This window comes from Guyanagaster necrorhizus (genome assembly GCF_019112545.1).
Source record: "Guyanagaster necrorhizus MCA 3950 unplaced genomic scaffold BT62scaffold_54, whole genome shotgun sequence".
In the NCBI taxonomy this organism is placed as follows: domain Eukaryota; kingdom Fungi; phylum Basidiomycota; class Agaricomycetes; order Agaricales; family Physalacriaceae; genus Guyanagaster; species Guyanagaster necrorhizus.
Genome location: NW_025064933.1, coordinates 177,700 through 204,539, shown reverse-complemented (window position 1 = coordinate 204,539; position 26,840 = coordinate 177,700). Strand labels below are relative to the sequence as shown.

The window sequence follows — 26,840 nt, the reverse complement described above, 5'->3', positions numbered from 1 at the left end:
GGATTGTATTGCCAATGCAGTTGGCTATGCAGCAATAAGATAAGCGATTTGTATGTTGAGCTTAGCCCATTGTCATAACTAGGTCTTCAGGGAAATGGCGGAGGATCCTCGGAACATTTATGTGCAGACTCCATGAGGACCACTATCGCTGGTATATCCTTGCCACCACGGTCATTCCTGGAAGTGGGCAATAGAATTGCGTCAGTGCGGTTGTAAATTTCACACCAACATTCCGGGATCCATATAAGGACCGGCTCCGATACAACGGACATGCACCTACTCCGGTAGCCGTGATTTCCTTGGAAAATCCAGACATCCAGACTGCCTCGGTATAACCGGCATTCAATAGCGTCTACAGCCATACGGAGAATTCGAGTTCCACCTTGCCATGCATCGTTTTGCCGTACACTCATGCGCAGGCATTTTCTGATTCCGATTGATGGTGCGGTCAAGGGTATATAAATGCCGTTGGGATGTTCATGCCCTCCCTTGCTATGTCAGCGTCAGACGCATGTCCCATTGGGCACGTTAGCATAAACGTCTCTGGGGTGGGTGACGGGTTGTATTATGGTGAGTACCGCCGCAGTATCGGTGGTGGGGTGGGGTCACATTACTTTCTTTTCAGGATACGCTCTTTCGACTGCGTGATTATTGAGGATTCCCGTTCCCTTACGCTGACTGACTTGGAATATGACAGGCTTTTTGGTATAACGATCGTACAGGCCTGGAACTACCTCAACGCGAATACAGATGGATGGCTTATGCGTTCACTAGTGAGTCTTGCCTGTTCAGCGAGATACGACCTTCCCGTTAAATGCCGGTGGTGTTTATAGGTGGTGTTTCTAGTGTGCGTAACCTGGTCCAAATCTTTGCTTTGCTTCTCTTGAACCTCATGACAGAGCCATGGACGCTGCTGTGACTGGTGTTAACACACAGATTTTGCATCACTACCTCGTGAGGGACCTAGGTTTTGTCATTCTCGTAAAGCGTGCTAATGGAGGCGTTTTAGATTGATAACTTTGGGAATACGGATCAAATGGAGATTATCATCCAGTAAGCAGCGGCTGTAGTGTTCGTGTACTCGTTTGATGACCTTGTTGGCAGTTCATTCGACGCAGAGATAATGATGACCGCTGTCGTTGTTTTGATGTAGGTGTTCTGGTCGCTTTGTTAACACAATAGGCTGAATAGTGTATTGCTACAGCGTCGAACTGTTCTTTGTTGTCAGAATATATAAACGTGAGTCGGGTTAGGCAGGCAATCGGAGACGGAGTTGACTTAGATGTGCTTTTAGTCAATTCTGAAAACTGGCTCGTTCCTGCCGTCATTGTGAGTCCGTATATATTACATTTCTCCTTATTTATGGGCTTTCAGACGTTTTTAGCGCTGGGAAGTTTTGGTGAGTTTATGTTCGATTTCCGAGCATTACTCCTTATTTTGGATGCAATCAGGTTCGTGTACTGGTGAGTGCTATGAGACTATTTGAAAAGAGAACATTCTGATACCCTTGTCTAGCTTTTGTTGTTGCGCAAATTCAAGACGACAATTTCGCGGGACTTAGTAAAAAGGACAGAGTGGTAAGCCCGACTACCATGTGCATGCATGTTCTAAACTTCCCGCAGGGAACTATATCAGCGTTCAACGGCTCCGCGGCCCTTGCAGATATCCTTATTACAATCGCCTTGTCTTGGAATCTTTCCCAGAACCGGTCAGCGATCTCTCGGTAAGCGCGGCTCAATCATTGGGTGTCTAACTCACCTATAAATGAACTTTCAGAACAAATAATGTTATCCAAAAAATGCTCACCTATATCATCAACCGGGGACTGTTGGTGACTGTCGTACAGACTCTAACGCTGATTATGTATAGCGTGGAACAGACGGATTTGCACTGGTGCGTTGCCATTTTTCGATCCAGCTGCCTGATAGTTACGCCAAGTGTCAGGATGCCCACACACTTGTGTATAAACAAGATATATGTTATCACGATGCGTGCGTCCTCTTGTTCGTTTGCTGCCTTTTCTTGATTCAACGTCGCATCTCATGTAGTGGCCATGTAAGCTCTTTCAAATTATACCTCCATGCAAGACCATACTCAATGTTGTTCACTGTAGTTTGAACACTCGACCGGCTCTCCGTGAGCAGCTCAATAGCGCTGTAGCGGATAGTCTTGTGTTCAACAGTACTAGTACTCCCTCGAATAGTCGATTTCCAGTCGTTCGTAGCCAGGTAGGTAACGACGTTGACATCTCGGATCTTGGTTTGAGAGAGCAAACGATTGAGTTTTCGCAGGCTCATGGCTCTAATGATCAGTTGGTGAGTGCCTAGGCTTGATTCCGAGGTGCATACGTTCTGATAATCATTAGCATGATGGGTCGTATGGGAAAGGTAATGCTCTGTTTAAATGCATCCTGTGTTGTCGTTGATTAGGTGTTGTAGCCGCAGGAGCTGGGATTGTGGCAACGATGCCTGGAGATCTGGAGGAACGATAAGCATTTGCACGTATGATAGGATTGATTCACATTGAAGAGACACAATTTGTATCAACACCACCGTCCATAGAGCATCCTTGTAGTATAGGCTCTGATTTTTTGCTATATTTTTGTTGTAAATAATTCAAAAATGCTGATCATATGGTTAGGGTTAGATTCGTCTATTGTACCGTCCTCGATGGAATCTCTCGATGGGCATCTTTGAAACTTTGGATGCCATCTCCTGGAATCTTGCCTCCATCGGAGGCCTTACACTTGATGAATTCCAAACCCTGCCATATAAACCGCCACCAGACGTCCCCGATGCCTCGTACACGATTCTCCATTTTTCTACGGCAGAGAAGCCTGCTGTGGACGAAGAACAGATATCAGTAAATGCGAATCGGACCCTACACGATACATGCCAGAAAGTCTTTGGGAACACGGGGGTGCTCAAGTTTGAATATCTCAAGGAGGAAACGAATGCAAGTGCGTATCTCTAGGCTTGCCTCTCTATTTCGTTTCTGACTATCCCTGGTAGATAAGCAGTGTATCCTCACGATAACACGGCCGAATGGTTCGATGAGAAGCTACCAGTCGGATGCCACTTTTACCCGAAAAACGGAAGCAAAGGCGCAGGTGTGCCAGAGGGCAATCGAGCATGATGCACTTCAATTTATCGCTGAAGGAGAGTCGAAGCTCTCTAAACATCTCGCTTTGTTGGAGAATGAGGACAAGGTCGATAATATGGTCCCTGAAAAGGACCCGGGAGTCAAAGCGGTAGAGGATTGGTGCGAGGAGAGTAATCTTTTGGTCAAGTGGTATGATGTTACTGCCAAGGACGGAGAGCGTAAGTCAATACAAGGCCTTCTTGTCGTATCGCTCATCTTATCTTGCAGGTCACGGTGCTGCTCTCCGGATCCTTGCGACTTTGCATTCATTCCGTGTATACTCCACCGCCGCACTGTATAAGGGCTTCACCGAAGCTAAGGCTGCGTGCGCACTAGTGGCCATTGCAGAAGGTGCTTTGAAATTCACTGGGGGCGCTTCGTTCCCAGCACCACCTCCTGTTGGACAGGTGTCCCTTCAAGAATTCTATAATTTGCTTCCTCGCCCTCTTCCCGAGCCTTCACTGGCAAAGCAAAACGTGTCAGAAGTTCAAGCCGTTGGTTGGCTCAATCAGACCATCCAGTCGACACGTGGTAGTCAGTTACAAGCTGAATACTTGCCGTTCACGGAGAATAGTCGTGCGTTTCTCAATTCCTTATGTTTTCAGTACGCCTATTCTATTGCTAGTGTCAGGTTGTCTCCTCCGAATCGACCGTCCGGATCCTAAACAATGCAAATCATATATCGTGGACGCACGTTTTCAAAAACGAGGCGAATCCAAGACTGCCGTAGCCCTTATAGCTGTGTCTCAGGGTGTGGGGGTTTGGTTAAAGGAGGTAACGAAAGAGATCAACAAGATTACGCCAGAGATGAAGAGAATCAAAGACAGCTTTCTGCCGAAATTGACCAAGGAGTGTCAGGCCTCAAACGACGAGCAGCCCACCTTTGAGTACAAGAATCAACGGGATGGTAAGCTTATTATATTCTCTGACACAGACCAGTCAGTTTATTCGATGTCTTAGCATGGTCGTGCACAATGACAGTCAACTTGTCTCCGACCAAAGGCCAGCGGGATCTTCGAGAGTTTTCGGTGCCCACGCGTTATCGCAATCAGTCTGACGCCAAGATTGCGGCGTGCTGTAAAGCGGCCAACGAAAATCTTATCGACCTCCTGCGTTTCCGAAGAGAGCCTTCACTTCCCCAGTACTTGGAAGCGAAGAAACGGAAACGGGAGGATGGTGAAGTCGAACCCTTCAGCAAGCGGCACAAGAAGGGCCAGTCCCAGACAGAGCCATCGAACAACATGGGGAAACCGAAAGTGTGGGAGGCCCATCTTCCAGCGCGCCCTCATGGTCATCTTCCGTATCCTCCTCGGTATACAGCTCCGTCGCCGTCCTTGCATCGACCTCAATTTACTCCATATATGCCACTTCAGCGTCCATATCGGGGCCCTCCACCTAACCGCCGACCCTAGTTTGAACACTCTTTCCAGGGAGAATTGCGCCTTGTGACCAAGGATTCTGAATGCAGTGAACTCGGGTGGATCATCTGTCACCTGGTTAGAATTAACCATGCTCGGACGCTGCAACTATTCATTGTCAATGAATTTGTTTCGGGTCCGAGGCATACCTATCTGAATGATGAGCTTATGTATAAATCTGAGAATATGGAAATGAACGTGAACCGTTTCCTTACGTATCTTGGTCCTTCCTCCAGGCATCAATCGCCCCTAAAATAGAACCTTTCATTATTAAATGATCATTCTTGGCAAGTCTTAGCTCATTTACTTCCGTCTTGCTGATGATTTTGGTCAGAACCCCCGCACCTCAGTGAATGAGGAACAGCCCACTTTCGGCAAGTAGTGTCATATTTACAGGGTCTATATTCACACCAAAGTGTGATAGTAATAGTACGAATCTGAATCAGTCAATGTCGAAATCACGTCATTATGGTGAGATGATAATAATATATAAACCCACCCCTAGACCTGTATACACCGTATCCAAACTCAATGGCCGACCAGCATCAAACCCTCCGACTTGGCAGCATCGCCCCTGATTTTGAGGCAGAGACCACCCAGGGCAAAATCAAGTTCCACGAGTGGTTAGGCGACTCTTGGGTGTGTCTCGACTTGGTACCCTTGTGGTGACACCGGGACTAATACATGTATAGGGCGTCCTTTTCTCCCACCCAGGAGATTTTACTCCTGTCTGCACAACTGAGCTCGGTGAAGTCGCTCGCCGTGCCCCCGACTTTGCCAAGCGCAACGTCAAGGTTATCGGTATCTCCGCGAACGGTCTCGAGGAGCACAACCAATGGATTAAAGACATCGAAGAGTATGGTGGAAAAACAACCGGTCCTACCTACGTCGATTACCCCATCGTGAGTATTGTATTCACTCCAAGTTGGCGCCTTCTGATGTGGCTCAGATTGCTGATGATGATCGCAAAATCTCCTACTTGTACGACATGCTGGATTACCAAGATGTTACCAACAGGGATGCAAAGGGACTGCCATTCACTGTACGTTGCCACTTGCGTGTCTGACGCGTCTTTCATACTGACACATTGAACTTAGATTCGTACGGTTTTCATCATCGACCCTAAAAAGGTCATCCGCCTGACCATCTCTTATCCTGCTGTTGCCGGACGAAACTTTGTGCGTTTTACGTCTGACCATCGCTCGTACTTGAATCTGACGTATCTTGTTCTCAGGACGAAATCATACGTGTCATCGATGCCATCCAGCTGGGCGATAAATACCGTATCGCCACACCGGTTAACTGGAACAAGGGTGAAGATGTTATCGTCCACGCTAGTGTTAACAATGAGGAGGCGAAAACCTTGTTCCCTCAGCACAAGGTCCACTATGTGTGTTCTTTATCCATTCATAGAGTAACCGGTAACCTGACATTCCGTTTCCGTAGCCTTACCTCCGGACGACGCCTTTGAAAGTGGATTAAATGATGGTGAAGGGTTCTATGTTGTAAGGTAGTCAGTAAATGAAGGAAATTTGTACATGTAACGTAACGGAGATGATCGACTGCGGTGGTCCTCCTCTTTGATTCCGAACCACAATCTTCTCATATTCATCTGATTCTAATGTCGGTCGATATCAACGGTTCTATGTCTAAATTAATATTCTCTCAAGAATGACATTGAAGAGCCTTTCAGTCCCAATTCTAGCGCTATGTCCTTTTTCCTCACTCAAGTACTTTGCGTCAAGTTTCCGCTCTGTAGACGCCTCGTCATCGTTCGTCCCCATACCCCATTATCATCCGGATTTTTTCCCTGAGGCCCATGCTGTTGGCTAGAAAGGGTCGGCGACTCTCAAGGACGTTCAACACGGCTCCTTTTATGCAGCCGAGGCCGAACATCATTTACACTGTGGACGGGCTGAGAGCAGTCACCGAGACTCGGATCGTTATCGATGGATGGCTCACTGCTTCCTTGGGTCGTGCCCCGTAGCATAGTATGACTCGGCCGCGCTACCCTGACTACATATATCTAATAATCGTGGTGCCAAATATATTTAAAGGATTATTTGTTTCGTGAACCCTCGCCTCGGGCTGTGAACTCAGGTTCCTACGCTTGTTCCACTAGGTATGCTGTTAGCCATCACGCACGTCAAGACTGCTATCAGCTAGAGTGACCTTCGTTGTATGACTGCCTACTTAATCTGACACATTCTGGATCGTTAGAAATTCTACATACTCCTCACGTCGAATATACTCTATTTGGCCACTGAACGTGCAGGGTCTATCGCAACATGATGGATGTCGTTTTAAAGTACGGGCCTGATGTCCCACAAAAGCGGTTAAGGCTCCATTACTTGTCAATGACGCCGATAACATGGTATATTTTGTCGAATCGTCTATATGCACAGCTCACCGAATACATCCTCTAACCAATCAAATATGTCAACAAACTCCTGCATCTCGGTTCTAGCCACACAGTAATCGCCGAAGTGATGTATGATGGTCAGACCAGCCTGCATGGCGGTAAGCACGGAGCGTTTGTGAGCTGGCGACCTCTCAGAAGGAGGGAGACCTCTAATGAAAGCGCTCCAGAAGGCTTTCTGATGGTCGCCATTGAGCATGGATACTGAGATCCCTCGCGCCACCAGAGATGACACAACCTCGGTGCTCTCAGGACGAATATTATCCTCCAGTTCGAAGGCGGTGAGGAGGACACGGTCAACCGTGATAGCGAAGACGCTCTTTCCGGCGTCCAGCATGGTGGCTACTCAATCAACATCTTGCACAGCGCACCAGCCAACGCTTCCTCCACGAACGATAGAACCATTTCAATTGGCTTGAATGCCTTCCCCCCACAATAGTCTCTACATCATCAAGCTCCTCCACTAAAGCACTTTGCGCAGGCAAGTATCTGGCCACAGCAGCTGAAACAGGATGTTCTGATCCCGTAACCAGAGCCTTGATCAGCCCTTCAGCAACCCCTGTAATCCATATGTCATTATCTTCGCAGAAAACTGCTTCGGCTACTCTCATCTTCCCTATCGTCAAGGTCCCCGTCTTGTCGAAAATAACATGCGTTACTATACGCGCATGCTGTAGAGCAGCGGATGATCTGAAGAGCAGGGAAAATGGCGGCTTTTGGGACGCGATCCGTGCATAGAGAATGACAAGAGGAACACATAAGGTGAGGGCGCATGGATATGACAAGGCTAAGACCGCAACAGCATAGGAGAGCCCATCTGCGACCGCTTCGCCTGAGCACTCGTGTCTCGCATATGTGAGCACTAACGTCCACACGAGGAACGCGATGGAAGCGACACCAAGTACAATGGGAACGATTTGCTGAGCAATCCGATCCGCTGTATCCTGAATACGTGCTCGAGACGAACGCGCCTCTGTAGTGTCCTACCACGAAGGATGAACTGGCTCTTGTGACCGGCAGACCAGGCTAAAACCAGGACTGGGATAGTAAGGATCGCAGAAAGGACGGAACAAGCAGCGGGATACACATGCCGATATTCAGACAGACACAAGAATATCATGGGCCGCTGTTGAAAAATCGTGATGAGCTTTCCGATGCCATTGGTTTGGGTGATGATTTTGACGTGTAAGTACTTTTCATCGTAGTTCTCATCGTAATATTAACATATCATCAACATAAATACCTATGTCCTGGTGACCATTGGGAACACCTCTATACCACTAGTGCCGGGTACATCCCTGTAATCGTAATAGACATTGATCTATTTATCTCTTTTTGATCTGTAGATACTGGTTCCTCTGACTTGTGGGTTATTCCGAATGCTTGCACATCTGGAAGTTATGTGACAGATGTCTCGCTATACCCTCAAACGGGCTTTTCGTCGACAGGTCTTGAAGCCCAGTTGTTTTACGGCAATTTACGGACAGGAACCTATGCCTTTGACCCCATAGGACAAGATACAGTCTCACCGGCGGGATTGCGTCTCGATGACTAATATTTTGCCTTGATAAATGATACAAGTATGAGTGTACTCGATACAGGCGCAGCAGGGATTTTCGGTCTTGGTTTCCCCTTCAACTCTGTCTCTGCCCTACGTTTCTTCCGTTCCTAATTGTTTCTATACAGTTTCATCTGGTCAGACATTTTCTTCTACCAGCACACATCGCTTTTCCAACGTCAAGACGTACTACCTGCTAGAAGTCGCCAACAATGCTAAGGAAACTTTAGAACACGCTCTCTTCCAGGCCTCAACGCCATGCTTCCTGCGTTTTCTGCCCTCACGAGCCATATTGGGCCTCAGCGTCAGCAATTGGATCATTCTAATTCGTACACTCCATGGGCCCATTCGTTGCTCGGCTCATAGCTATGGCAGACTTAAACGCCCCGATGTTCACTGTGACCTTGCAACGGAACACAATATCTCGAGGAGGTAACGTTGGACAGTTAAGCATCGGAGAGCTTCCCGCTGGTATCAAGAATGAGTCTCACTTGGGTTCCCATTCGCTCATGTTCCAGCGAAGAACGTGGTCTGGCCGGGCCAACAGGTGCTCCGAATGAGGTATGTCGAACCTAGACTTATCATCCATGATCGCCACCCACACACCCATGCCTAGAAATACCCCATTACCTGGGAATTCTTCATTGATGCCTTGACGGACTTGAATTGAATAACTCCTCTCTCGCTTCTTCGGGTATCACAGTCTCTGGTCTTGTTGATATCGTAAGTGTATTGGAACGTCGTCCATGTTTTCCTTGGCATAAAAACTAGCAAGGGAAACTCATACGCGGCCCTTCGGATGTCATAGATGCAATCTACTCCCAGCTGGTTGGGACAGAGTTCTGTTGCTCCACTCCCCATGCACTCGCATTCCAGATCGGAGGAAAGATATCACATATTGATCCGCGAGACTTTATTGTCCAAGCATATCCTAATACTATGGACATCTGTAATGCGAATCTTGCCGTCACTGACACGCCTGTCCTCGATGAAAGCTATCTCTACAGCTGGTGTCTTGGAGATCCATTTTTGAAAAGATTTGTCTTCCGTCAGCGTTGGTTATTGATCCCAGTTTAATGTACACACTGGCTGTAGTGCCTTGTCCTCGTTTCAATATGGCAATCCGTCCTACCCCTCTGTGGACTTCCCCCGGATGGGACTACTCTCCACGATACCGAGCGATGCTTCGGACAAACTTATCGAGGCTGTAAATGCGGCTTCTGCCAGCAGTGATCTACATGGTGCGATAATCCAGACATTGACTACCCATCAGTGGCAGCCGGATTGATTTTGTTTACAGGAACAGCCGAATCAGCTCTCACTGGCCTTCTCATCGCGGCTTCAACCAATTCGCTTGGAGTGCCACAGGTTGCAGCAAACACAAATTTCGACGCCTTCAAATGGTGATGTGTTTTCGTCGAATCGAAGACAAGGACTGCTAGGTGTTCGCTGTTGGTTTAGTCTTGTTGCGATCCTAGATCATGAAAGGTGGTTGAAACCCGCAGCTGTGACTCATAACCTTTCAGCATATTCACTGATATATATGTTCTGATTCATGATAATGAAAAACACAAGTTGTATTATTCGTATCTTATATGCAGCTGATTCAATGTCCAAAACGCAATAGCAGCGTCTAGATAGTAGCAAACATACAAACTTAACTTAAGTATCTTCTGGAGACTGTCAACAACCCGCGCCCTTTAACTTGTTCAAAGAACGCAGCAGATTCGAACATCAATCCCTCCGGCTTCCACTCGGCTTTCTCTTCTCCTTCTCTGTCCCACTCTTCTGGGGTTGCGCTGAACACGAGCTCAACCTTGCTCAATTCCATCTTCGATAGAACTGCATCGAGCTCTGCCCACTTGTTCTGACTCCCAGATATGCCAATCAGGTCATACTCCAATTGGACCTCCTTTAAGCATCCCCCTTGGGCTTTGTGTAGCAGGCGTATGAGCCAATCTGTTAGCTCATCGTAGTTTTTGCATCCATCTGCCACATCCCAGTGCCAGGGTGTGATCACGAGCAAACGAAGCCTGGCAACGTTTTGGATATCCGGAACGGGTATCTTTGGCTCGGAGACTCCCACCAGAAATAACTCATCCAGGTGCGTATAAGGAATCACGTTGTATTGTGGGATGTTCTGCTCCGGATGGTAAATTGGGTAGGTAAGCCGTCGAATATGAGGTGGCATGGAGAGGAGCGGGAGGAGGCACATGATGGTATTCATGTCTGATTGGGTGTTGGCTGGGGTAATCACTAATTCTTTAAGCTTAAGAGAAACTTCAGATGATGAAGATGTCTCTTCATAAATGTATACATCGCATAGCGCTAGCTTGTTTAATTTGTGGAACCCGCCGAGGAAGGTGCCAAGGTTCGTCACATAACAATGCTTCATCTCCAATTCCTCAACCTCAGGCCAAATGATATTAATGCCAACTAGGTCCACCTTGACAAGATGCAAGGACGTCAAGTTCTTCATCATTGCAAAGATGGTAGGCAGCTGTGGTTCGGAGGCCTGGAGGGCATTTTCGCTCAAGGTAAGACTCCTTACAAGTGGCGCCACATTTTGGCACTTCTCCAAGAAATTTTCGCAGCGATTGAACGATCGATGTGGGATGAAATCGAAGTGTATGGCACGGAATAGGTGATAGCGACTGCGGTGGACAAGTTGGCGAGAGGATAATGCGTAAGCTGTGAGGGAGGGAACATCATTGGAAATAGTGTCAACTATTCTATCCATGAGTTCCAGCGGTAATCTAGGTCTCAAAACTGCATATTGCAGGGTAGGTTGTAAGGTGGTCATGGTGGTCATGGACAAAGTTCTGGGCAGGCGCTTTGAGGTCCCTCTCTTTATAAATACCGGAGTGAGACATCTGAGAGTTTGACATTTGATTGATCAAATTTCACAAGATTCATGTCTACTTTGGTATACATCGCTAATATTAGTAGCGCACTTCACATCTATCAAACCTCACGAATGAAAACTTGCTGCTTCGACTCGGCCGCGTTTGCAGCGCAATCGACTCTGCTTTGGACTGCCGGCGTATCATCAATTTCAAGACTGTTGCCACCGGAACAACAGGAGCATGGCTGATTGGTTTCTTCTATACTCGGGGTCGGGACCGCCGCACGAGAGTCACTGTTGCGGCAAGAGTCCTCGCTCCTGCGGACACCACAGTCAGGGAGACCGCAGCAACTATCGACATCACTGCTAGCCATAGCGATGTCAGAAATTCTTTCAGGTTAAAAAGACACCAAACGTAAAACGAGAGAGGGAGAGAATTGGTAGTGCAGATAAGGCTTGGCGCAGCACATGGCACGTACTCACGGTTCAGGAGTTCCCAGACATCTTACTACCTAAAGACAAACTTCTGGCTCGATGGAACTAACAAGCAGTAGCTTAGACTTGGTTAAGACTAGTTCAGAAGACGTTTTTTCATTAATAACAGCTCTCGGGCCATATTCTGGTTATGGCGATATTGCCACAAAAAATCGTTACAAGGATCATATGTATTCCTGTACCGAGAGCGACCTTCAAGCAGCAAGAAAAAGCGAAGGTCGAAGTTAAGATGCCACGGACTTGTGATTAACGCGAATGCTCGACAAAGGACCTTCAAAAATTGTTTTACATTTCCAAACCAGAAAAAACTGAGCCTGAAGGAACATACATATCAAGCCTACTGTACATATAAAAACTACAATCAGGATAGCGACATTTTGGTTTCCATGTGTAGAAACGTGAAGTGAATCCTCTACTGTTATCGAAATTCTTCTTTGCTTTCTGCTTCTTCACTTGAAAAAGCGACAAGACTGAGCAATCGCCAGCACTGGCACGAGAGAGGCGAATTCACCCAATCCAGCCCATTGAGGCTGTACGCGGATATCAACAAGGAGCCCAGATCCAAAGAGCACGGCCAAGACGTTGTACGACAGCGCCCAAGTGAGGCTCAACACGATGCGACGCCAGGTCAGACGCGACACCGTGATTGTCTGCAACAAGCCCCTCAAACTGCCGGATAGTATAACGGTATCAGCCGAGTTGATGGCTATAGCTGTTCCCGACACCAGGGACACGCCAATATCTGCTTGGGCGAGAGCTGCGGTGTCATTACTCCCATCGCCAACAAAAACCACAATATTCTTTTGCTGTGGCATTCCATGAGCATGCGCAGGACACGCTCCACGAAGTCATACGAACTATGTTCCGTTTGTCTTCCGGTAGGCAGTTCCCCTTCGCTTTGACTCCCTCGACTCCAAGCCTGCGACGCACTCCGTCAACGGCCTTCTGGTGGTCTCCACTCAGAATGGACACTGTGATTCCCCGTGCTACCAGAGACGACACAACCTCGGTACTCTCGGAACGAAGGTCATCCTCCAGTCCGAAGGCAGCGAGGAAGACGTGGTCAACTGTTACAGCAAAGACGTTCTTTCCTGCATCCAGCATGTTAACTACGCAATCAACATCTTGCACCGCGCACCAGCTAACGCTTCCTCCTCGAACGATAGAGCCATTCCAGTTGGCTTGGATATCTTTGCCCACCACAGTTTCTATATTGTCTAGGTCACTGACTGAATCAGCACCCACAGCCAGATATCGGGCCACAGCGGCCGACACAGGATGTTCTACCCGCAACGAGAGCCTTGATCAGCCTATTGGCGTCACCTGCAATCCATATTCCACTGGTTTCGTCAAAATTTGACTCCACCGCTCTCATCTTTCCGGTCGTCAACGTTCCTGTCTTATCGAAAATGACATGGGTAACGGCGCGCGCGTTCTGGAGAGCAGCAGAGGATTTAAAGAGCAGAGAAAACTGTGACTTCTGGGATGCATTCCGTGCGTAGAGAACAACGAGGGGGACACATAGAGTGAGGGCGCATGGACATGACAAAGCTAATACCGCGACGGCGTAAGAGAGACCGTCTGCGACTGCCTTGCCTGGGGACTCATGCCTTGCATACTTGAGCACTAGCGTCCACATGCTAAACGAGATTGCCGAAACAGCCAATACAATAGGAATAACACGACGCGCAATCCTATCCGCTGTATCTTGGATAGGAGCTCGGGAGGAGCGCGCTTCTGCAGTTAAACGGCGTAATTCAGCCAGTGAGTTGTCTTGTACGGTTTTCGATAAACGGATATATAATGACTGCGGACCAAGGGCTGTTGTTCCTGCAAGAGCCGGAGCTCCTGGGCCTTTGGTTATAGGGACGGTCTCGCCAGTAATCAAAGACTCGTCGATATCTGACGTGTTGGTGACGACAATACCGTCACTTGGTATGGTTTCAGCTGCATGAACAACGACCGTGTCGTCCACTTCTAGCAATGCCGTGTGAATATCTTGAGCACTATTAACGAGTTTGGGATCAATCCAATGTGCGGCTTCAGTAGGAGGAGGAGTGAGGCCAACAGAGCTCCGTCTGGCTGCATTCCGTGCATAGACAGAGACGAGGCGGCCGAGTAGGATCGGTGTGATGAGCAAGGTGCTCGTTTCAAAGAAGCTATCGAGATCGACACGATGTTTGGCGACATTATATCCGTAGCTGACCATGGAATAGAGATATGCAGAGAGGGAAGATAGAGAAATTAAGACATCGGCATCTAAACGTCGGTCAGCGATGGTTGCGCGTCCTGCAGCGAGAGTGATATGACCAGCACAAAATATCTGGACGAGGGACGCGAGGCCGAGAGCGATCCCACCACGAAGAGCGAATTGACCCTCGAAGCCACTGGACCACGATATGACTAGGACCGGAATGGTAAGAATTGCAGATAAAAGGAAGCGCCAGATCGAGCGACGAAGGTCAAGCGCCGCTGCTTTGTCTATGGCCGTCTCACCGTCGTTTTCGTTAACTGGTGTCACCATCCACCCTTGCCCAAGCAGGGCTCCATGGATATCACGCGCTAACGGGTGACGTGCCGCAGAATCGATTGTGAAGCGAACATCCGCGCGAGAAATTTTCAAAATCCCTTGTTCGCGACCAAAAAGTGCTTGAAGAATGTCCTCGGCTGGGGCACCGGCGGGGGAGAAAGATACGCGGAGAGTACGTTGGCCATTTCGCAAGCTTGCAATGGTGCAAATAAATCCGGTTGTGTTTTCCACCTTGCGGCGGATAGTCTCGGGATCGATGGAGCCACTGATGTAGCTACAACTCGCTCGAGCACTGACAAATTCCACCTATGTTCACTGTTAGTCAAGGCACTACTTGTATCGAAATTATTTTGTACCTTTATGTCCGTCACCCCGAGGCCTTTCAGTGCTTGTTCAACTCTTGGAGAACACGCTGGACAGTCCATGCCAACAACCATGAGAGTGAGAACTTTTTCCTTCCCATCTTGGTCGGCGGGTGACGTGTCATCGACGGGAGCATAATTAAGACGCTCTCCGTCGATTCCAGTACAACATGGCACTCTTTTAGCTTCCCACAAAAATTTTAAGTGTCTTCCTCTTCTTATCGGACTCGTGCAACATGCAGCTCCGCAGCACCTGCGTCCGCAAACTTCTGTACAGCAGTCAGCACACGTTACAAATTATGGGACCCAAATTGAAAACTTGCTAGCATGAGTCGATAACCCGAGTCCTTGCAATGCAATTGAGCCTTCTCTGCCAACAATTACCGGGTTATCATCGTTATCGTCACCCGAACAACAGGAGAACGGCTGATCGTCCTCTTGAGCCGGCGCCGCAGTTTGCGCGCTCGAAGCAGGATTTTCAGCATAAGGATATTGGGAACGACAGGACCCAGTAGACTGCGCAAGTGCGACTTTAGACAAGTCGATTTCGCAGTCTCGGAGTTGTACGATGACCTCGTCTTCGTTCTCGAAGGTGACCACCAGTGTTCTATAGCTGTCGTGAGTGCATGTAACGTATGAGGGCCGAAAAGACCGTACAGACTGTAACACCCTTGCTCATCGTGGACATGCGCTTCCGTGACGGCTTGCGAGAAGCAACTAGCCGCGGCAAGTTTTCCTTCTGCCATAGCTTTCGGCCGGGAAAGTTTGGCGACAAGGGTCGGCTTTTCGGCTGCCGTTGAATGAGCTGGCACACTCTTCGGAGGTGGATATTGGGATGTTGAATCTTCCAGGTCGCTTGTGCTAGGTCTGTGTACTCCTCGGGAAGCAGTGATCCTCGTAAAAAGTATCATCCAGCCAATTATAGACTGAGACAATTTGCTCCAGATCGCGAGTTTCCAGAGATGCATCAAAGATGCTGAGGACAAGTCCTGTCTGCATTGCAGTGACTAGCGCACGGTGAGATGAGGGACCGGGGAAAGATTCGACCAGAGCTGTCCAAAAAGCCTCGACTACAGAAAGCGATTCATATTCTGAAGAAGGAATAGCACAATAATCGCGTATATGCCATGCGTTCATCCCCAAAGGCAGCAGAAGAGGACCTTCCCAGTTGACGATGGACGCAATTTTGGTCTCGCCACTCAAAATTATCTATGTGCATGTATCAGAAAAGAGAAGGAGGATGTATGTTATAAAAATCACGTTTTTGGCGCTAAGCTCGATGTGGCAGAGAGCGAGCGGCAGCAAAGTCAACTCGCTGATTCTGCCCCGGTTCCAGCAATGCCAGAGGAATCAATACCCAACGAGCACCTCGTAAGGATGCGCGCGAGGTCAGCAGAGATTGTCGCAATATCCTTATACGATGATTTCGAAAGGTCCAGTGGAGTCCCAGGCACGAAAGAGGAGACATACGCAAAATTCGCCTTCTGAACTCTGCCAGAATGAACTTCAGGAGCGATATTGCCCAGATTACTGTGAGCGAGAGCCACACGGGATAGATCGATTTCGGTATCCCTCAGCTTGATGATCACTTCCGTACCCGTTTTCGAGAGTGACGATGAACGATGTAGAAATATCAAAAATTACAAGCTAGCAATCGCGATTTAGATGGAACTGACCGACTATGCTCCTCGACGGGACGTACAGAAATGGCCTGAGAGGTGAAATACCGCGAGGCGACACGCTCTGCCTCATTCTTGCCTTTTGGTCTAGTACCAAGACGCGCAATCGAGGTGCTTGGCATTGGAGGCAATCCGTTATATCGACTGGACTGAGTTGAACCAAACTCGGAATTGAGACTTAGTTTGGCTTTGAAGATTGAAACGTACACTTGACGGCATCCTCTTAATTGGAAATACGCCACAACTACATATGGCCTTATGGTCTAGTAGCATGATTCCTCGTTTGGGTCGAGGAGGTCCTGGGTTCAATTCCCAGTGAGGCCCTTTTTTCATAATTTGTTATATAATAAATAAATTGATATAAGTATTTTTACGTCATGTCTTTAAAAGGCATGTCCCTTTTTGAGTACTGAAGTACTTTCATCATACATGATCACCGTTTCCATTGGTTTCGGGAAAGGCTTTGTCATGCATTTCGTCAACGTATAAAGAAGACTACTAAGCGTGTGCCGTTTCTTCCCAACCATCACCATGTCCTTACCTCCCAGGAAAATCGGCGATGCTTTGATTAATCCAATTGGCTTCGGTGCCATGGGTCTCAGCAGCTACTATGGGGCAGTAGGCTCCGACGAGGAGCGTTTCAAGGCAAGGTCTGTTCTCACGGATGAGGACTCTTGTTGACACCCCGTACAGATTCTGGATGCTGCATATGAGAAAGGTTGCAGGCACTGGGACTCTTCCAACATTTACGGAGACTCTGAGCTGCTCATTGGAAAATGGTATGTCAGCATTCGCATTGGTAAAAACGGACTTTGTCTCCAGCGCGCGCGTACTCAGGTTCAAACGAACGGGTAGACGAAACGAGATTTTCCTGACTTCCAAGTTCGGCATTACCCCCACTGGAAGTCGTGGCGATCCCGAGTATGTTAAACAGCAATGTGCGAAATCTCTCGAACGCTTTGGGGTTGACTACATCGATCTGTACTATCAACACCGGTAAGTGATTCACTGAAATTGAGCTGCAGTCGCACCTCTTACCGTTGAATAGACCCGATCGTAACGTACCAATTGAAGTCGGTCCATTCTTTTCTTCCCGATAACCCCAATCTGACTATTCTTCAGCATACCGTCACTGCGATGGCCGAGCTCGTTAAGTAAGTTCACAGTTTATAGATTGTTTCCTACTTGTACTGACGCCGAAACGCTCCGCCAGGGAGGGAAAAGTGAAGTATCTCGGCTTATCAGAGTGCACAGCCAAGGACCTTCGTCGAGCACATGCCATCTATCCAATCTCTGCCATTCAGGTCGAGTATTCTCCCCTTGTTCTCTATATTGAAGACCCGAAACTGGGGATCTTGCAAACGGCCAGAGAACTGGGTGTCACGGTCGTCGCGTATTCTCCTTTGGCTAGGGGCGTCATCACTGGTCAATACAAGTCTCCCGACGACTTTGAAGAAGGAGATTTCCGTAGGACCATTCCCAAGTGGGTATCCTTGAGCTCGCCTGCTTGAGAGCGCAGCAGTGATGATGCGTTTACAGGTATTCCAAGGAGAACTTCCCGAAGATTCTTAATCTTGTTGATCATTTGAAGGCCATCGCGTCAAAGCATAACGCGACTCCTGGTCAGGTCACCCTTGCTTGGATCCTTGCGCAAGGTGACGATTTTGTCGTTATTCCTGGGACGAAGAAGATCAGGGTATTCGTGTCGTTATACCCCGTTGTCTTACACTGACTTGTTCCCTAGTATCTGGAAGAAAATCTGGGAGCGGCTAAGGTTAAGCTCAGCCAAGAGGAAGTCGCTGCCATTCGTATACTCGCAGAGGAAAGTGACATTCCTGGAGAAAGGTATTCAGCAGCTGGGATGGGAACTGTGTTGCAGCAAACGCCTGAGTTATCGAAGTAGCTTTTATCCGACGAAGCATCAGACATAAGAGATAAATTTGTATCATTACTGTATATGTATCGAATGGATGGCAATAAGTCGTTCCAGAATCGTGCAAAGCAAAGGTCCGACCACTTAGCGATTATGATTTGAGAATCATGCTTCGGCGTTGGCCATGTTACATGAGCGCTTGCAAGACAGCATCCAGGATTAAGCAGTAACCAAAGCACCTATTTTGATCATGTCAAGGTGGTGAGCTGAATGATAAATTTGACCGGTCTGTGGTGTTTTGTATTACGGTTTCATAACACGCCCTGACAACGTCCACTTTTCCGTACTCCGAAGTATCATCTGTCCGTGCACACCTCCGCGCCCTAGAATCACCGCCTACCCCGGAGGTCGATAGAAAGAGATGTCCTCTGGTCTACCCCGCATCACTCGTCTTATATAAAGACGCCATCGAAATCATTGCCCAAGGAGTCGCCAGAGCCAAGGAACCATCTTGTTCATCCGTCGAAAGCACCAGAGTGACCTTCCCCTACGTTCAAAATCAACAGAGAGCTGTTTGAGAAGCGGATGCATATATCACTCGGAGACACCCTGCTAGATATTGTGGATAGCCTAGAGAATATTTGGAAGGTGAAAGAAAGGGTTCAAAGTTGCGGTACCTGATGCTCCTCCGTTGTGAAAGGCTGCTGACCTGACTGTCTCCCAATTGTATAAATGGAGCCCATCAGACATGTAACGTCTCATTCCCCCATCTATCTAGGTTTTCACCGGCGCCGGTGAGTGACTCTGCGTTTCTGGGGATGTTGCCCGCGTATCCTGCCGGGGTACGTTATCCCACCGCAAATTCAGAACGATCTCTCGATGCCAAAAAGTTGGCTCGCGATTCCATCAACGAAATCCCGTCCCAAGCTTCGCTTCGACTCGTCGAAAGATATACTCCGACAGAAGACGTTCGACAACCCCGGATCCAAGTTGAGATAGTCGCTTCGGTACATACACGTCGCGCCAGGATATACGCCAGGGAAAACCCCAGCCCGTGCGTGCGTGGTTCACAAGGACGGAAGAGGTGATGAGATCGACGCATTCAGAAGAGATGAGTTTAAGGGACTACAGGAAAAGACGATCTGCTCGATGGTTTCCGGGGGATGTCTGGTTACGACCTTGGGGGACATGTCGGAACACTTGGTCTTGTAGGGAGTACATACCGCACAAATTTATCGCGCCCAGATTCATCGTGCTTGAGGTCAACAGAGACACCATTACGGTTAGTGAGATCCACCGTCAGATCCTTGGTTCAAACTATTACGATAAGCTCTTGAAGCCACAGGCCAAAAGAAATTTCATGCTGTTTACGTTCTCAGAATCTGAACGCGGTTGCCGAAGGTCTTCCCTGTAAAGTTTTTCGTCTCTCCAACAGTCTGGAACTGTCGACTGTATTGAAAGTGGCGCGTACTGATCGCATCTTGCGTCTATCTTCTGCTGACGAGAACGCGGGAAGAGGTGTAGGTTCAGTTCACATAGTATCGTTCCCCGCATGCTTCTTATCGTTTCGACTCCTACCATTCATTGCGCCTCTCGTAGAACGTATTCTTGCTTCAAAAATGCAAGAGACGCTGAGGACTTGATACTTGAAGACATGTGTCACAGCAAATCCATCTTAAAACCGCGCCGTTGTTGCCGTTGAAGTTTGTTGATGCACGAGCTCCGGCCAACACGGGCGGATCAACCGAACACACGCGTGCGCGACCTGAACGCGTGTTTGTACAGGTGAAGCCGCGTGACTGCGACAATGCTACGTTGATTTCTGTATGACAAGAAAATTGACTTGAAAATAAAATGTGCAGTTGTGTGTCGTATAATGATGATGATGATATGATGTTGCTGATGCCAATGACGATGATGAAAATAAAAAATGAACCAGACGTCGCAAGCGACACAGCCTTTTCAAAGGCAAATCAACGGCCAGAGGTGCTTATTGGGTTCGCCTCCTCGACCTTGGTCTTTCCTCCTCCTCTGCATCGGAATCGTCTTCGTTATCCCCCCTCAGTCGTTTCGGTGTTGACGATGGACCGGCGACAGCTTCCGTCGCAGCCTGGACAGGAAGAGGAGCTGGAGCCTGGACAGGAAGGACTGCAGTAGCAGGTGGTGGTGGTGGTGGTGGAGGAGGAGGAGGCGGTGGAGGCGGTGGCGGTAACGGTTGTGCCGGTCCTGGTGCAGCGTTGCTTGCTAGATCATCCTGCGAGCCGATGAAATCAGTCAATGATGATGACCCGGAATCCTCAGTATGCCGAGACTCCAACCACGGCACTGGCGGCGCAGCAGGTTCTCGCGTGACCTTTTCCGGCGTAGCCGTGGGAAGGAGAGGATGCATTATGTTTTCAAGCTCGTGGCGGCGTTCATGATCTTCCACTGATGGATCATCATGACGTGGAACGAACACTTCCCCGTGCCGATAGATGAAGGGAATCGAGCTAGCCGCTGCCCAGGTCGAGAGCGAGATGGAGGACGCCATATCTTTTATCGATGGAGGGACCCGTGGCACTGTACTGACAGGAGGTGGCGAGGAGAGCAGGTCTGGTACTGGAGGAGGAGATGATGAGAAGAAGCCCGTGTGGCTGTTTGCGTAAATCACAGGGCCCCCATGGGGACCAATGGGTCGTGGCTGTGGCGTGCTTGCATACGGACTGCTGCTTCTGCTGCGGATAGGAGAGCTGGCGTTGCCAAAGACAAAGAGCCTGTTCTTCAACCCCTCAGTTGCCCAGGAAAACATGCCCGTAAACGAAAATCCCTGTGACTCGGGTTCCAACTTCTGACAAGGCGGATCATCGACGGAAGGGGGGACGTTGAACAAGCACCTTGGCAAAGGATATTAGGTAGAAAGACACGAGTAACAGTGCAAACTTACTCGACTTGGATGTGAACATAGCCACGGGCATCAGGCGCTAAGCCTGGAAGTACTACGTGGTGATCAGAGCCAGGGGACTTGAGGATGACGGTGACACTTGGAGTTTGGGATGGGGAATGTGAACGGTAAGAAGGGATCAGGACCTCCATAGTAGTGTCAGCAATGGGTGAGACTAGAAAACATTGGGTTTGAGTCATCGCCACCTTATATAACTACCGACCTCGGGTAAACAAACTTTGTTCGTGTCCGCGTCATCAACGTTTTTGGCAATTGATCCAGTTTTGATGAAGCTTCGACAGCGCTATGGCCATACTTTGACGGTCTAAAAACGGCCCAAGCAAGTGCACGTACGTGATGATGGTGCAAGACAACATTCGCAGAAACGTGACACAGACACGGGTCGTCAAGCATGTCCTCGACAAACAAAAAGGACACTCAGTTGTTTCCAAGACATTTGCAGGAACATCAGTGCCGTGCTGACCGGTAGTGTCGACAGCTCGGTTACAGGGCAGAGACCCAGAGTTGACCCAGAGCGCGCAAAGTCCGCGTTGAGCCCGTTGTCGGCCACACGTTGAATTCACGGCAAGTAAATCCCCGTTCACGACAGTTCAAGTCGACAATAAACCAGAAAATGAAAATGTAAATGCTTTGAATTCCGGCTGCACCTTGTGGCATATTCGGGACTTGCCGTGGCAGATCGAACGCCACTCAAGACTCCGTACATAGCCTGCCTATGGCCTTATACGGCTAAGTACCAAGTACATTTACTCCTTAGATATTATACGATTGGATGCTGGGCTGTAAGTATCAGCGCTCAACCATTCTTCAAATGCCAACTCCCTATGGGAAGGTTGCCGTCAGTCCGGTAATCCAACCGTATAAAAGGTCCCGGGGTGCCCTGTTATCTCACAAATCCCAGCCATGGACAAGGTAGCGGAAATCCAGCAGAGAGACGTTCCAGATATCTTGTTCCCTAGTATGTTCGATATCGAATCCAGCTTCTGTTCTACTGCGGTTGACAATGATCTTGACAGCTGTGGGCATCTTCTTACCGCTCCTCGACGCTCAGAAAGAAAAGATTCTAGCAACGAGCAAGAGAACGTTTCAGTATGGTGCGACGGAAAGACATAAAGTATGTCTCTCCAAACTCGCTGAATCCCAATTTTCATCTCTTGCGATCAGCTTGATATCTACTACCCATCAGCTACGTCTGCCTCATCCAAGAGCCCTCTTCTGTTCTTCTGCTACGGAGGAGGCTTCAGTACCGGCGCTCGTGTCCTCCCCCCTCCAGCCGATCTCTCATACGGCAACCTCGGATCGTACTTTGCAGACAAGGGCTTCATAACCATCATCCCTGACTACCGCCTCGTCCCCGACGTCCAGCATCCTGGAGCAGCCCAGGATGTACGCGATGCCATGCAGTGGACCATCGACAACCCCGAGAAGCTCATTTTCAGTGGAGTTACCGAGCCCGATCTCGACGCTCTGTTCGTAATGGGCCACTCTGCCGGAGCCATGAACGTGTTTACGATTCTTATCACCCCCGAGTTGTACTCGGCCACTTTACATCCCAAAATTAAGGGCGCGGTTCTCTTCGCTGGGGCATACACATTTGAAGATATGCCTTCGTTCATGACCGACGCGGTAGAGCAATACTACGGTAGCTTCGAGCAAAAGGAAAAGCTACCACTCGGCCTGCTGCAGGCGGCCTCTGAGAAGAAGATAGCTTCTCTTCCTAGATTACTCTTGGGTATTTCGGAACGAGACCCTGACTCGTTGATCAACGCCTTCAAAAGTTTCCAGTTGGCTTTGGAGGCTCGTGGCCTCACATATGATAAGTTTGTCGCTGCGGGGCATAATCACATCAGCGTTTCTTTTGCGCTCAGCACGGGCGAAGGTGAGGAATGGGCATCGGACGTCGTAAAATGGATTAACTCGGCGTGATATTGGTAAGTGCGTCGGCTATTCTTACAGACGTATACTTATAGAACCAACACAGAATTACGAAACATGTGTATTTCCGTTCGAAAACGTTTAAAAAAGATGCAAGACCTGAGTGTCTGTGATAATAGTATGAGTTAACTTTATGCTGCGTTTCATCAGCGTACCATATCTGTGTATCACCAGGTCTTTGTTCTTCAACAAGTTGGTCTGTTCAGTTTGTTGCTTGTTAATGCATGTTGCTTTGTAAGAACTGGCGAGTTCTGCGAGTATATAGTAAAGCCGGGCTCGCCCGGCTATAATCACAAGCTCGTCGACGTGGTACTTTAATATGCAGTCTCTCCCCCGCCTGATCTCTATCCTCTTAGATGACTCCTCGTCTGAGACTCTGAAATACCTTGTCAAACGTCTTGACGATGCTGGTCTACCCAACCTTCGTCACAATCACCCCCTCTGTGCCGCCCAGTTTGAAAATACTACATGCTTAATCATGAACAAAAGTTTCGTTCCTTTCTCATCTACGCAGAGTTCAACGTACGGAACGGGACCCACCTTCAATAATCGCTCTGTACTCCGAATTGCGAATACATACTTGCCAAAAGGAGATCGTCCCAACAACACTTATCCCCGACTCGTCCTAAAATATCATGTAACTCAATAGCAGGATCGTCCGGAGCCACCCCACGGTCATGATATTTCTTTCGAGCTGTGACGTCGCGGGCCTTATTCGCCCGGCTTGGAACGGAACGTAGCCCGAGCGTACAATGAGTAGGCGTGCGAGTGAGTGATAAAAATTCATGACACAAGCTATGAAATTTTGTCTTAGAACGTCCTGAGGGGTGGAAACCCGCTGTTTGACTCAGAGAGCTCACTAGAGCGGAAGTGCGGGATCACGTCAGCTGGTGAGTACTTCGAGATGATCAGCTGGATCTTCTACCCCCTGCAATCGCGGGGTTGGAGTACGACCAGGTGGGAGCGTAAAGACAATGAAGTGCATCAGCCAATCGCCATGGGCAGCGTTAGCTTCAAAACTCTCCGACTGGGACCCCCCGCGGTCGAAAGTGGTACGTACCCAGCCTGGAGTAGGGAACGCTTTGACCTCGTAGCACTGACTATGATTGACGTACAAATCCAAATCCGAGTCCTCGTATTTCACAGCATCGCGCTCGGAAAAAACCTGAATGGCACTTGATCCCCGATATCAAGATTCCAAGCTCTGTTTGCAGGTCTCGGAATGTGGCAATTTATTGAGAGTGTAGGCTCTCTTACGGAAGGAAACGATGGGTTGGTAGGCTTCCCTGTTAGCCTTGGAGTAATTTGTACAAGTCGAGAGGTGCGAGGTCAAGAAATAGCAAGTCGTCGCTGTATCTGGGCTGTTGGCAGAGAAATGAGGAAATTCCAGGACCGCAGGATCGAAACATGTACAGAAGAGGAATCCTCGCTGAACTTTAGTAAAAAGGCAGTAAGGATACAAGCAATTAGAGTGAGCGTTGGTTGCCGTTGGTCGCTCTTCGGCGTCTTCCAAGTTCCAGAACAAACTCAACCAGCCACCACGTGACACCGCGGCGCACATGTCATGGCCGGAAGATAATAGTAGTATACACTTTAGGAGTATGCATATTAATGGTCGAATGAGTGATGTAAATGGACGTTAATCATACAATAGAGAAATGGCTCGGAAACTAAGAAAGTTAGGTACCAGACTTATCTACATACCGCATATATAAAGCATAGAAGAACATTGCAGCATTTTTAGAACTTCTTTGCTCTCTTAAGACGGAAAGGCGAGAGAAGAGAGGTCGACGAGGAGCCGTTCGGAACTTCAAAATCAGGCGTCCTCATTCTCTTCTTCCCCTTCGCGTCCCTGCTTCCGGCGTTGCTGGGAACCTTCGCGAAAGCGCCGCGCAGGCTCTTCGTGAGACCATGAACAATCTTACCCGCAGCGCTGCGCGTGCTCCTCTTCGGAAGCAGCGAGGAAGCGGACGACCGAGGTCGGCTTATCGATAGAAACGGCAAAAACGGCGCGAACGAGGGGTGTTGGTACGGGTGGACAGAATTCGTGCAGCAATGCTCGTACCGAAGGTGGGGGATGTGATTCGGATTATCACACTCGTAGAACCGCTGCGTGGACGAGACCATGAGGGCGTACGGGTGCTCTTCCGGTTCGGGGTGAGAGAAAAGATCCATTGTAACGTCAGGATTGAAGACGTCATCAAGCAGAACTTGGCTATCGCGTCCTGTGCGCGAGCCGGATTCCGATGACCGCCGGCTCAGAGATTCGACTTGGGATTGAGATGCCCTGTCAGTCCTGTCGAGCACTGACTCCCTGAGATCTGGAGTCCGTCGATCCCGATAGATTTGATCCACCGTAAACTCATCATCGAATATGAGAGCATTACAAGGATATTCGTCCGAATCATCCTCGTCCGAATCCTCAGTCGACATATCCAAAAATGACCTCAGAGGGGTTCCAGGGCGAGTATCCTCGAAATTCAGGACTCGACCAACAAAAAGGGCGCGCCCTCTTGCTAAACCTTGTTCGTCTTCATCATCAACGTCCCAGCCTTCTTCACCTGAGCTATCGCCGTTGTTGCATACCGGATACGTGAAGAATGGAGCGGCCATAGAAGGAGGTCCAAGACCGGCGGAATCATCCAAGTACTCATCATCAGACTCATCATCGTCGAAAGTACCAGTGGTGGTGTTGGTAGGACTAGGCGGCACCAGAGATAGCAAGTACGAAACGTCTTCATGGTCAGAGTCGTCTTCGGCGGGGACGGGCGTTAAGGGGCGTATGGTGGCTTCTACTAGGTTCAGAAGAGTCGCCCTCTTGTGTGCCGGGTCGATGGGGTAGAACGATCGTGTTTGCAAGTGGCAGTTGATGCTCGTCACAGACTCATGCGCATCCGCGGAGGTAAAGACACGTTCCGGCGATGGTGGCACTTCATGTTCGGGGATGGACGACACAGAGAGTAAACGTGAAGGTGGAAAGTCCTCCTCATCCGTCGAACCGTGTTCAATAATGGTGATAGTCGTCGTGGCATTAGGTGGCATCCAGAGGCTATAGGAATTCGAGTAGGTGCGGGGCGTCTCAACAGGTCGTTGTGGCAGTCGAAGAACCCTGCCGTCGGGTAGAATTGGCATGTCGTTGGGTCCGGAGGATGTGGGTCCGTTGAGAGGTCTGACAACAACCGTGAGCTCCATGACAATCAAGACAGGATAGCAACTTACGCAGTGACCGCAACTCTCATGGCAACGGGACTATCAAACTTGAGCAAATTACTCGTCGAACTGGTAGAGTCGAATTGGAACGTCGTCTCGATAGCGTTGCTTCGTCGACGGATAGTTGCAACGGACCTCGCAGAGCTGTGAGGAACGGACATGTTCCAGACCCTGGGGAAGAGGGAAGGTATCGTCGAAGCACCCATGTCGGTAAAAGAAAGAAAGTCTGCGTTCAACACAGGCTGGAGGAAATGAAACACGAAAGGAGAGGGAAGGGAGAGTCTTTTAAATAGTCGAATAGGCGTGTCTCACGTGGTAAAACAACAATGTTTGGGTGGCAGGATCATAGCTTAGACCGGCACCCCGATTCGGACCCCTTGACTGGTCAAAAAAGTCAAAAACCCTACAGTATGATTTACGTGAATTACTGACTG

The 26,840-nt window shown here is 48.9% G+C and overlaps 13 protein-coding genes and 1 non-coding gene across 14 annotated transcripts; 7 read left to right on the top strand and 7 right to left on the bottom strand.

Annotated features, from left to right (window-relative positions):
- Positions 1-479: 479 nt before the first annotated feature.
- On the top strand, positions 480-2,491 carry BT62DRAFT_1013063 (uncharacterized protein; the record flags this gene model as incomplete). The annotated part of the gene is made up of 18 exons (XM_043178011.1): positions 480-570; positions 626-644; positions 698-773; positions 834-847; positions 900-954; positions 1,010-1,053; positions 1,105-1,149; positions 1,205-1,239; positions 1,295-1,329; positions 1,385-1,463; positions 1,516-1,577; positions 1,623-1,723; positions 1,777-1,893; positions 1,939-1,991; positions 2,049-2,055; positions 2,114-2,315; positions 2,366-2,387; positions 2,439-2,491. The coding sequence occupies 18 exons, from the start codon at positions 480-482 to the stop codon at positions 2,489-2,491; spliced, it is 1,110 nt and encodes a 369-aa protein (XP_043033655.1).
- Positions 2,492-2,645: 154 nt separating this feature from the next.
- On the top strand, positions 2,646-4,763 carry BT62DRAFT_938358 (uncharacterized protein). Its single transcript, XM_043187527.1, has 5 exons — positions 2,646-2,959; positions 3,012-3,320; positions 3,370-3,717; positions 3,767-4,048; positions 4,102-4,763. Exons 1-5 carry the CDS (start codon positions 2,683-2,685, stop codon positions 4,551-4,553), a joined length of 1,668 nt encoding a protein of 555 aa, XP_043033654.1. The 5' UTR covers positions 2,646-2,682; the 3' UTR covers positions 4,554-4,763.
- Positions 4,764-5,090: 327 nt separating this feature from the next.
- On the top strand, positions 5,091-6,041 carry BT62DRAFT_924249 (thioredoxin-like protein; the record flags this gene model as incomplete). The annotated part of the gene is made up of 6 exons (XM_043184592.1): positions 5,091-5,198; positions 5,252-5,461; positions 5,509-5,601; positions 5,657-5,737; positions 5,794-5,949; positions 6,006-6,041. 6 exons carry the CDS (start codon positions 5,091-5,093, stop codon positions 6,039-6,041), a joined length of 684 nt encoding a protein of 227 aa, XP_043033653.1.
- A 476-nt stretch (positions 6,042-6,517) lies between these two features.
- Positions 6,518-8,274, bottom strand: BT62DRAFT_1051387 (uncharacterized protein; the record flags this gene model as incomplete). Its single annotated transcript, XM_043178529.1, has 4 exons — positions 6,518-6,585; positions 6,970-7,297; positions 7,350-7,961; positions 8,257-8,274. The coding sequence occupies 4 exons, from the start codon at positions 8,272-8,274 to the stop codon at positions 6,518-6,520; spliced, it is 1,026 nt and encodes a 341-aa protein (XP_043033652.1).
- A 1,298-nt stretch (positions 8,275-9,572) lies between these two features.
- Positions 9,573-10,141, top strand: BT62DRAFT_640478 (uncharacterized protein). Its single transcript, XM_043181730.1, has 2 exons — positions 9,573-9,777; positions 9,837-10,141. The coding sequence occupies exons 1-2, from the start codon at positions 9,748-9,750 to the stop codon at positions 10,086-10,088; spliced, it is 282 nt and encodes a 93-aa protein (XP_043033651.1). The 5' UTR covers positions 9,573-9,747; the 3' UTR covers positions 10,089-10,141.
- Positions 10,083-10,762, bottom strand: BT62DRAFT_938351 (uncharacterized protein). The gene has a single exon (XM_043187526.1). It carries the CDS (start codon positions 10,749-10,751, stop codon positions 10,194-10,196), a length of 558 nt encoding a protein of 185 aa, XP_043033650.1. The 5' UTR covers positions 10,752-10,762; the 3' UTR covers positions 10,083-10,193.
- BT62DRAFT_938349 (uncharacterized protein) lies at positions 10,403-11,362 on the bottom strand. Its single transcript, XM_043187525.1, has 2 exons — positions 10,957-11,362; positions 10,403-10,907 (listed from the first exon to the last, which is right to left on the bottom strand). The coding sequence occupies exons 1-2, from the start codon at positions 11,337-11,339 to the stop codon at positions 10,874-10,876; spliced, it is 417 nt and encodes a 138-aa protein (XP_043033649.1). The 5' UTR covers positions 11,340-11,362; the 3' UTR covers positions 10,403-10,873.
- Positions 11,363-11,492: 130 nt separating this feature from the next.
- BT62DRAFT_938347 (uncharacterized protein) lies at positions 11,493-11,982 on the bottom strand. Its single transcript, XM_043187524.1, has one exon. It carries the CDS (start codon positions 11,753-11,755, stop codon positions 11,501-11,503), a length of 255 nt encoding a protein of 84 aa, XP_043033648.1. The 5' UTR covers positions 11,756-11,982; the 3' UTR covers positions 11,493-11,500.
- A 343-nt stretch (positions 11,983-12,325) lies between these two features.
- BT62DRAFT_1081109 (heavy metal translocatin) lies at positions 12,326-16,666 on the bottom strand (the record flags this gene model as incomplete). The annotated part of the gene is made up of 12 exons (XM_043179636.1): positions 12,326-12,682; positions 12,735-13,159; positions 13,200-14,712; positions 14,763-15,037; positions 15,092-15,375; positions 15,426-15,775; positions 15,816-15,977; positions 16,029-16,089; positions 16,137-16,298; positions 16,366-16,415; positions 16,471-16,596; positions 16,655-16,666. 12 exons carry the CDS (start codon positions 16,664-16,666, stop codon positions 12,326-12,328), a joined length of 3,777 nt encoding a protein of 1,258 aa, XP_043033647.1.
- Positions 16,667-16,699: 33 nt separating this feature from the next.
- BT62DRAFT_t184 lies at positions 16,700-16,771 on the top strand. Its single transcript has one exon. It is a non-coding gene; the product is annotated as a tRNA-Pro (tRNA).
- A 90-nt stretch (positions 16,772-16,861) lies between these two features.
- Positions 16,862-18,445, top strand: BT62DRAFT_989355 (Aldo/keto reductase). Its single transcript, XM_043190153.1, has 8 exons — positions 16,862-17,092; positions 17,141-17,226; positions 17,285-17,443; positions 17,496-17,520; positions 17,570-17,601; positions 17,661-17,930; positions 17,987-18,143; positions 18,192-18,445. Exons 1-8 carry the CDS (start codon positions 16,979-16,981, stop codon positions 18,348-18,350), a joined length of 1,002 nt encoding a protein of 333 aa, XP_043033646.1. The 5' UTR covers positions 16,862-16,978; the 3' UTR covers positions 18,351-18,445.
- A 1,865-nt stretch (positions 18,446-20,310) lies between these two features.
- BT62DRAFT_924244 (uncharacterized protein) lies at positions 20,311-21,392 on the bottom strand (the record flags this gene model as incomplete). Its single annotated transcript, XM_043184591.1, has 2 exons — positions 20,311-21,193; positions 21,244-21,392. 2 exons carry the CDS (start codon positions 21,390-21,392, stop codon positions 20,311-20,313), a joined length of 1,032 nt encoding a protein of 343 aa, XP_043033645.1.
- A 591-nt stretch (positions 21,393-21,983) lies between these two features.
- BT62DRAFT_976188 (alpha/beta-hydrolase) lies at positions 21,984-23,498 on the top strand. Its single transcript, XM_043189221.1, has 4 exons — positions 21,984-22,219; positions 22,278-22,375; positions 22,426-23,192; positions 23,243-23,498. The coding sequence occupies exons 1-3, from the start codon at positions 22,165-22,167 to the stop codon at positions 23,185-23,187; spliced, it is 915 nt and encodes a 304-aa protein (XP_043033644.1). The 5' UTR covers positions 21,984-22,164; the 3' UTR covers positions 23,188-23,192; positions 23,243-23,498.
- A 1,332-nt stretch (positions 23,499-24,830) lies between these two features.
- BT62DRAFT_938342 (uncharacterized protein) lies at positions 24,831-26,350 on the bottom strand. The gene has a single exon (XM_043187523.1). The coding sequence runs from the start codon at positions 26,326-26,328 to the stop codon at positions 24,937-24,939; it is 1,392 nt and encodes a 463-aa protein (XP_043033643.1). The 5' UTR covers positions 26,329-26,350; the 3' UTR covers positions 24,831-24,936.
- Positions 26,351-26,840: the final 490 nt, after the last annotated feature.

What these genes read in the sequence shown, in the direction of transcription:
- BT62DRAFT_938358 (XM_043187527.1), top strand. Translation starts at nt 2,683, where the DNA reads ATGGGCATCTTTGAAACTTTGGATGCCATCTCCTGGAATCTTGCCTCC. An exon ending in CAAGGAGGAAACGAATGCAA is followed by an intron (nt 2,960 to 3,011) that starts GTGCGTATCTCT and finishes TATCCCTGGTAG; the next exon opens with ATAAGCAGTGTATCCTCACG. An exon ending in GTACAAGAATCAACGGGATG is followed by an intron (nt 4,049 to 4,101) that starts GTAAGCTTATTA and finishes TCGATGTCTTAG; the next exon opens with CATGGTCGTGCACAATGACA.
- BT62DRAFT_640478 (XM_043181730.1), top strand. Translation starts at nt 9,748, where the DNA reads ATGCGGCTTCTGCCAGCAGTGATCTACATG. An exon ending in TGCCAGCAGTGATCTACATG is followed by an intron (nt 9,778 to 9,836) that starts GTGCGATAATCC and finishes TTTTGTTTACAG; the next exon opens with GAACAGCCGAATCAGCTCTC.
- BT62DRAFT_938351 (XM_043187526.1), bottom strand. Translation starts at nt 10,751, where the DNA reads ATGTGCCTCCTCCCGCTCCTCTCCATGCCACCTCATATTCGACGGCTT.
- BT62DRAFT_938349 (XM_043187525.1), bottom strand. Translation starts at nt 11,339, where the DNA reads ATGACCACCTTACAACCTACCCTGCAATATGCAGTTTTGAGACCTAGA. An exon ending in CTAGTTGGCATTAATATCAT is followed by an intron (nt 10,908 to 10,956) that starts TTGGCCTGAGGT and finishes TATGTGACGAAC; the next exon opens with CTTGGCACCTTCCTCGGCGG.
- BT62DRAFT_938347 (XM_043187524.1), bottom strand. Translation starts at nt 11,755, where the DNA reads ATGGCTAGCAGTGATGTCGATAGTTGCTGCGGTCTCCCTGACTGTGGT.
- BT62DRAFT_989355 (XM_043190153.1), top strand. Translation starts at nt 16,979, where the DNA reads ATGTCCTTACCTCCCAGGAAAATCGGCGATGCTTTGATTAATCCAATT. An exon ending in GATCTGTACTATCAACACCG is followed by an intron (nt 17,444 to 17,495) that starts GTAAGTGATTCA and finishes ACCGTTGAATAG; the next exon opens with ACCCGATCGTAACGTACCAA. An exon ending in ATCGTAACGTACCAATTGAA is followed by an intron (nt 17,521 to 17,569) that starts GTCGGTCCATTC and finishes ACTATTCTTCAG; the next exon opens with CATACCGTCACTGCGATGGC.
- BT62DRAFT_976188 (XM_043189221.1), top strand. Translation starts at nt 22,165, where the DNA reads ATGGACAAGGTAGCGGAAATCCAGCAGAGAGACGTTCCAGATATCTTG. An exon ending in TCCAGATATCTTGTTCCCTA is followed by an intron (nt 22,220 to 22,277) that starts GTATGTTCGATA and finishes TGATCTTGACAG; the next exon opens with CTGTGGGCATCTTCTTACCG. An exon ending in GTGCGACGGAAAGACATAAA is followed by an intron (nt 22,376 to 22,425) that starts GTATGTCTCTCC and finishes TCTTGCGATCAG; the next exon opens with CTTGATATCTACTACCCATC.
- BT62DRAFT_938342 (XM_043187523.1), bottom strand. Translation starts at nt 26,328, where the DNA reads ATGCCAATTCTACCCGACGGCAGGGTTCTTCGACTGCCACAACGACCT.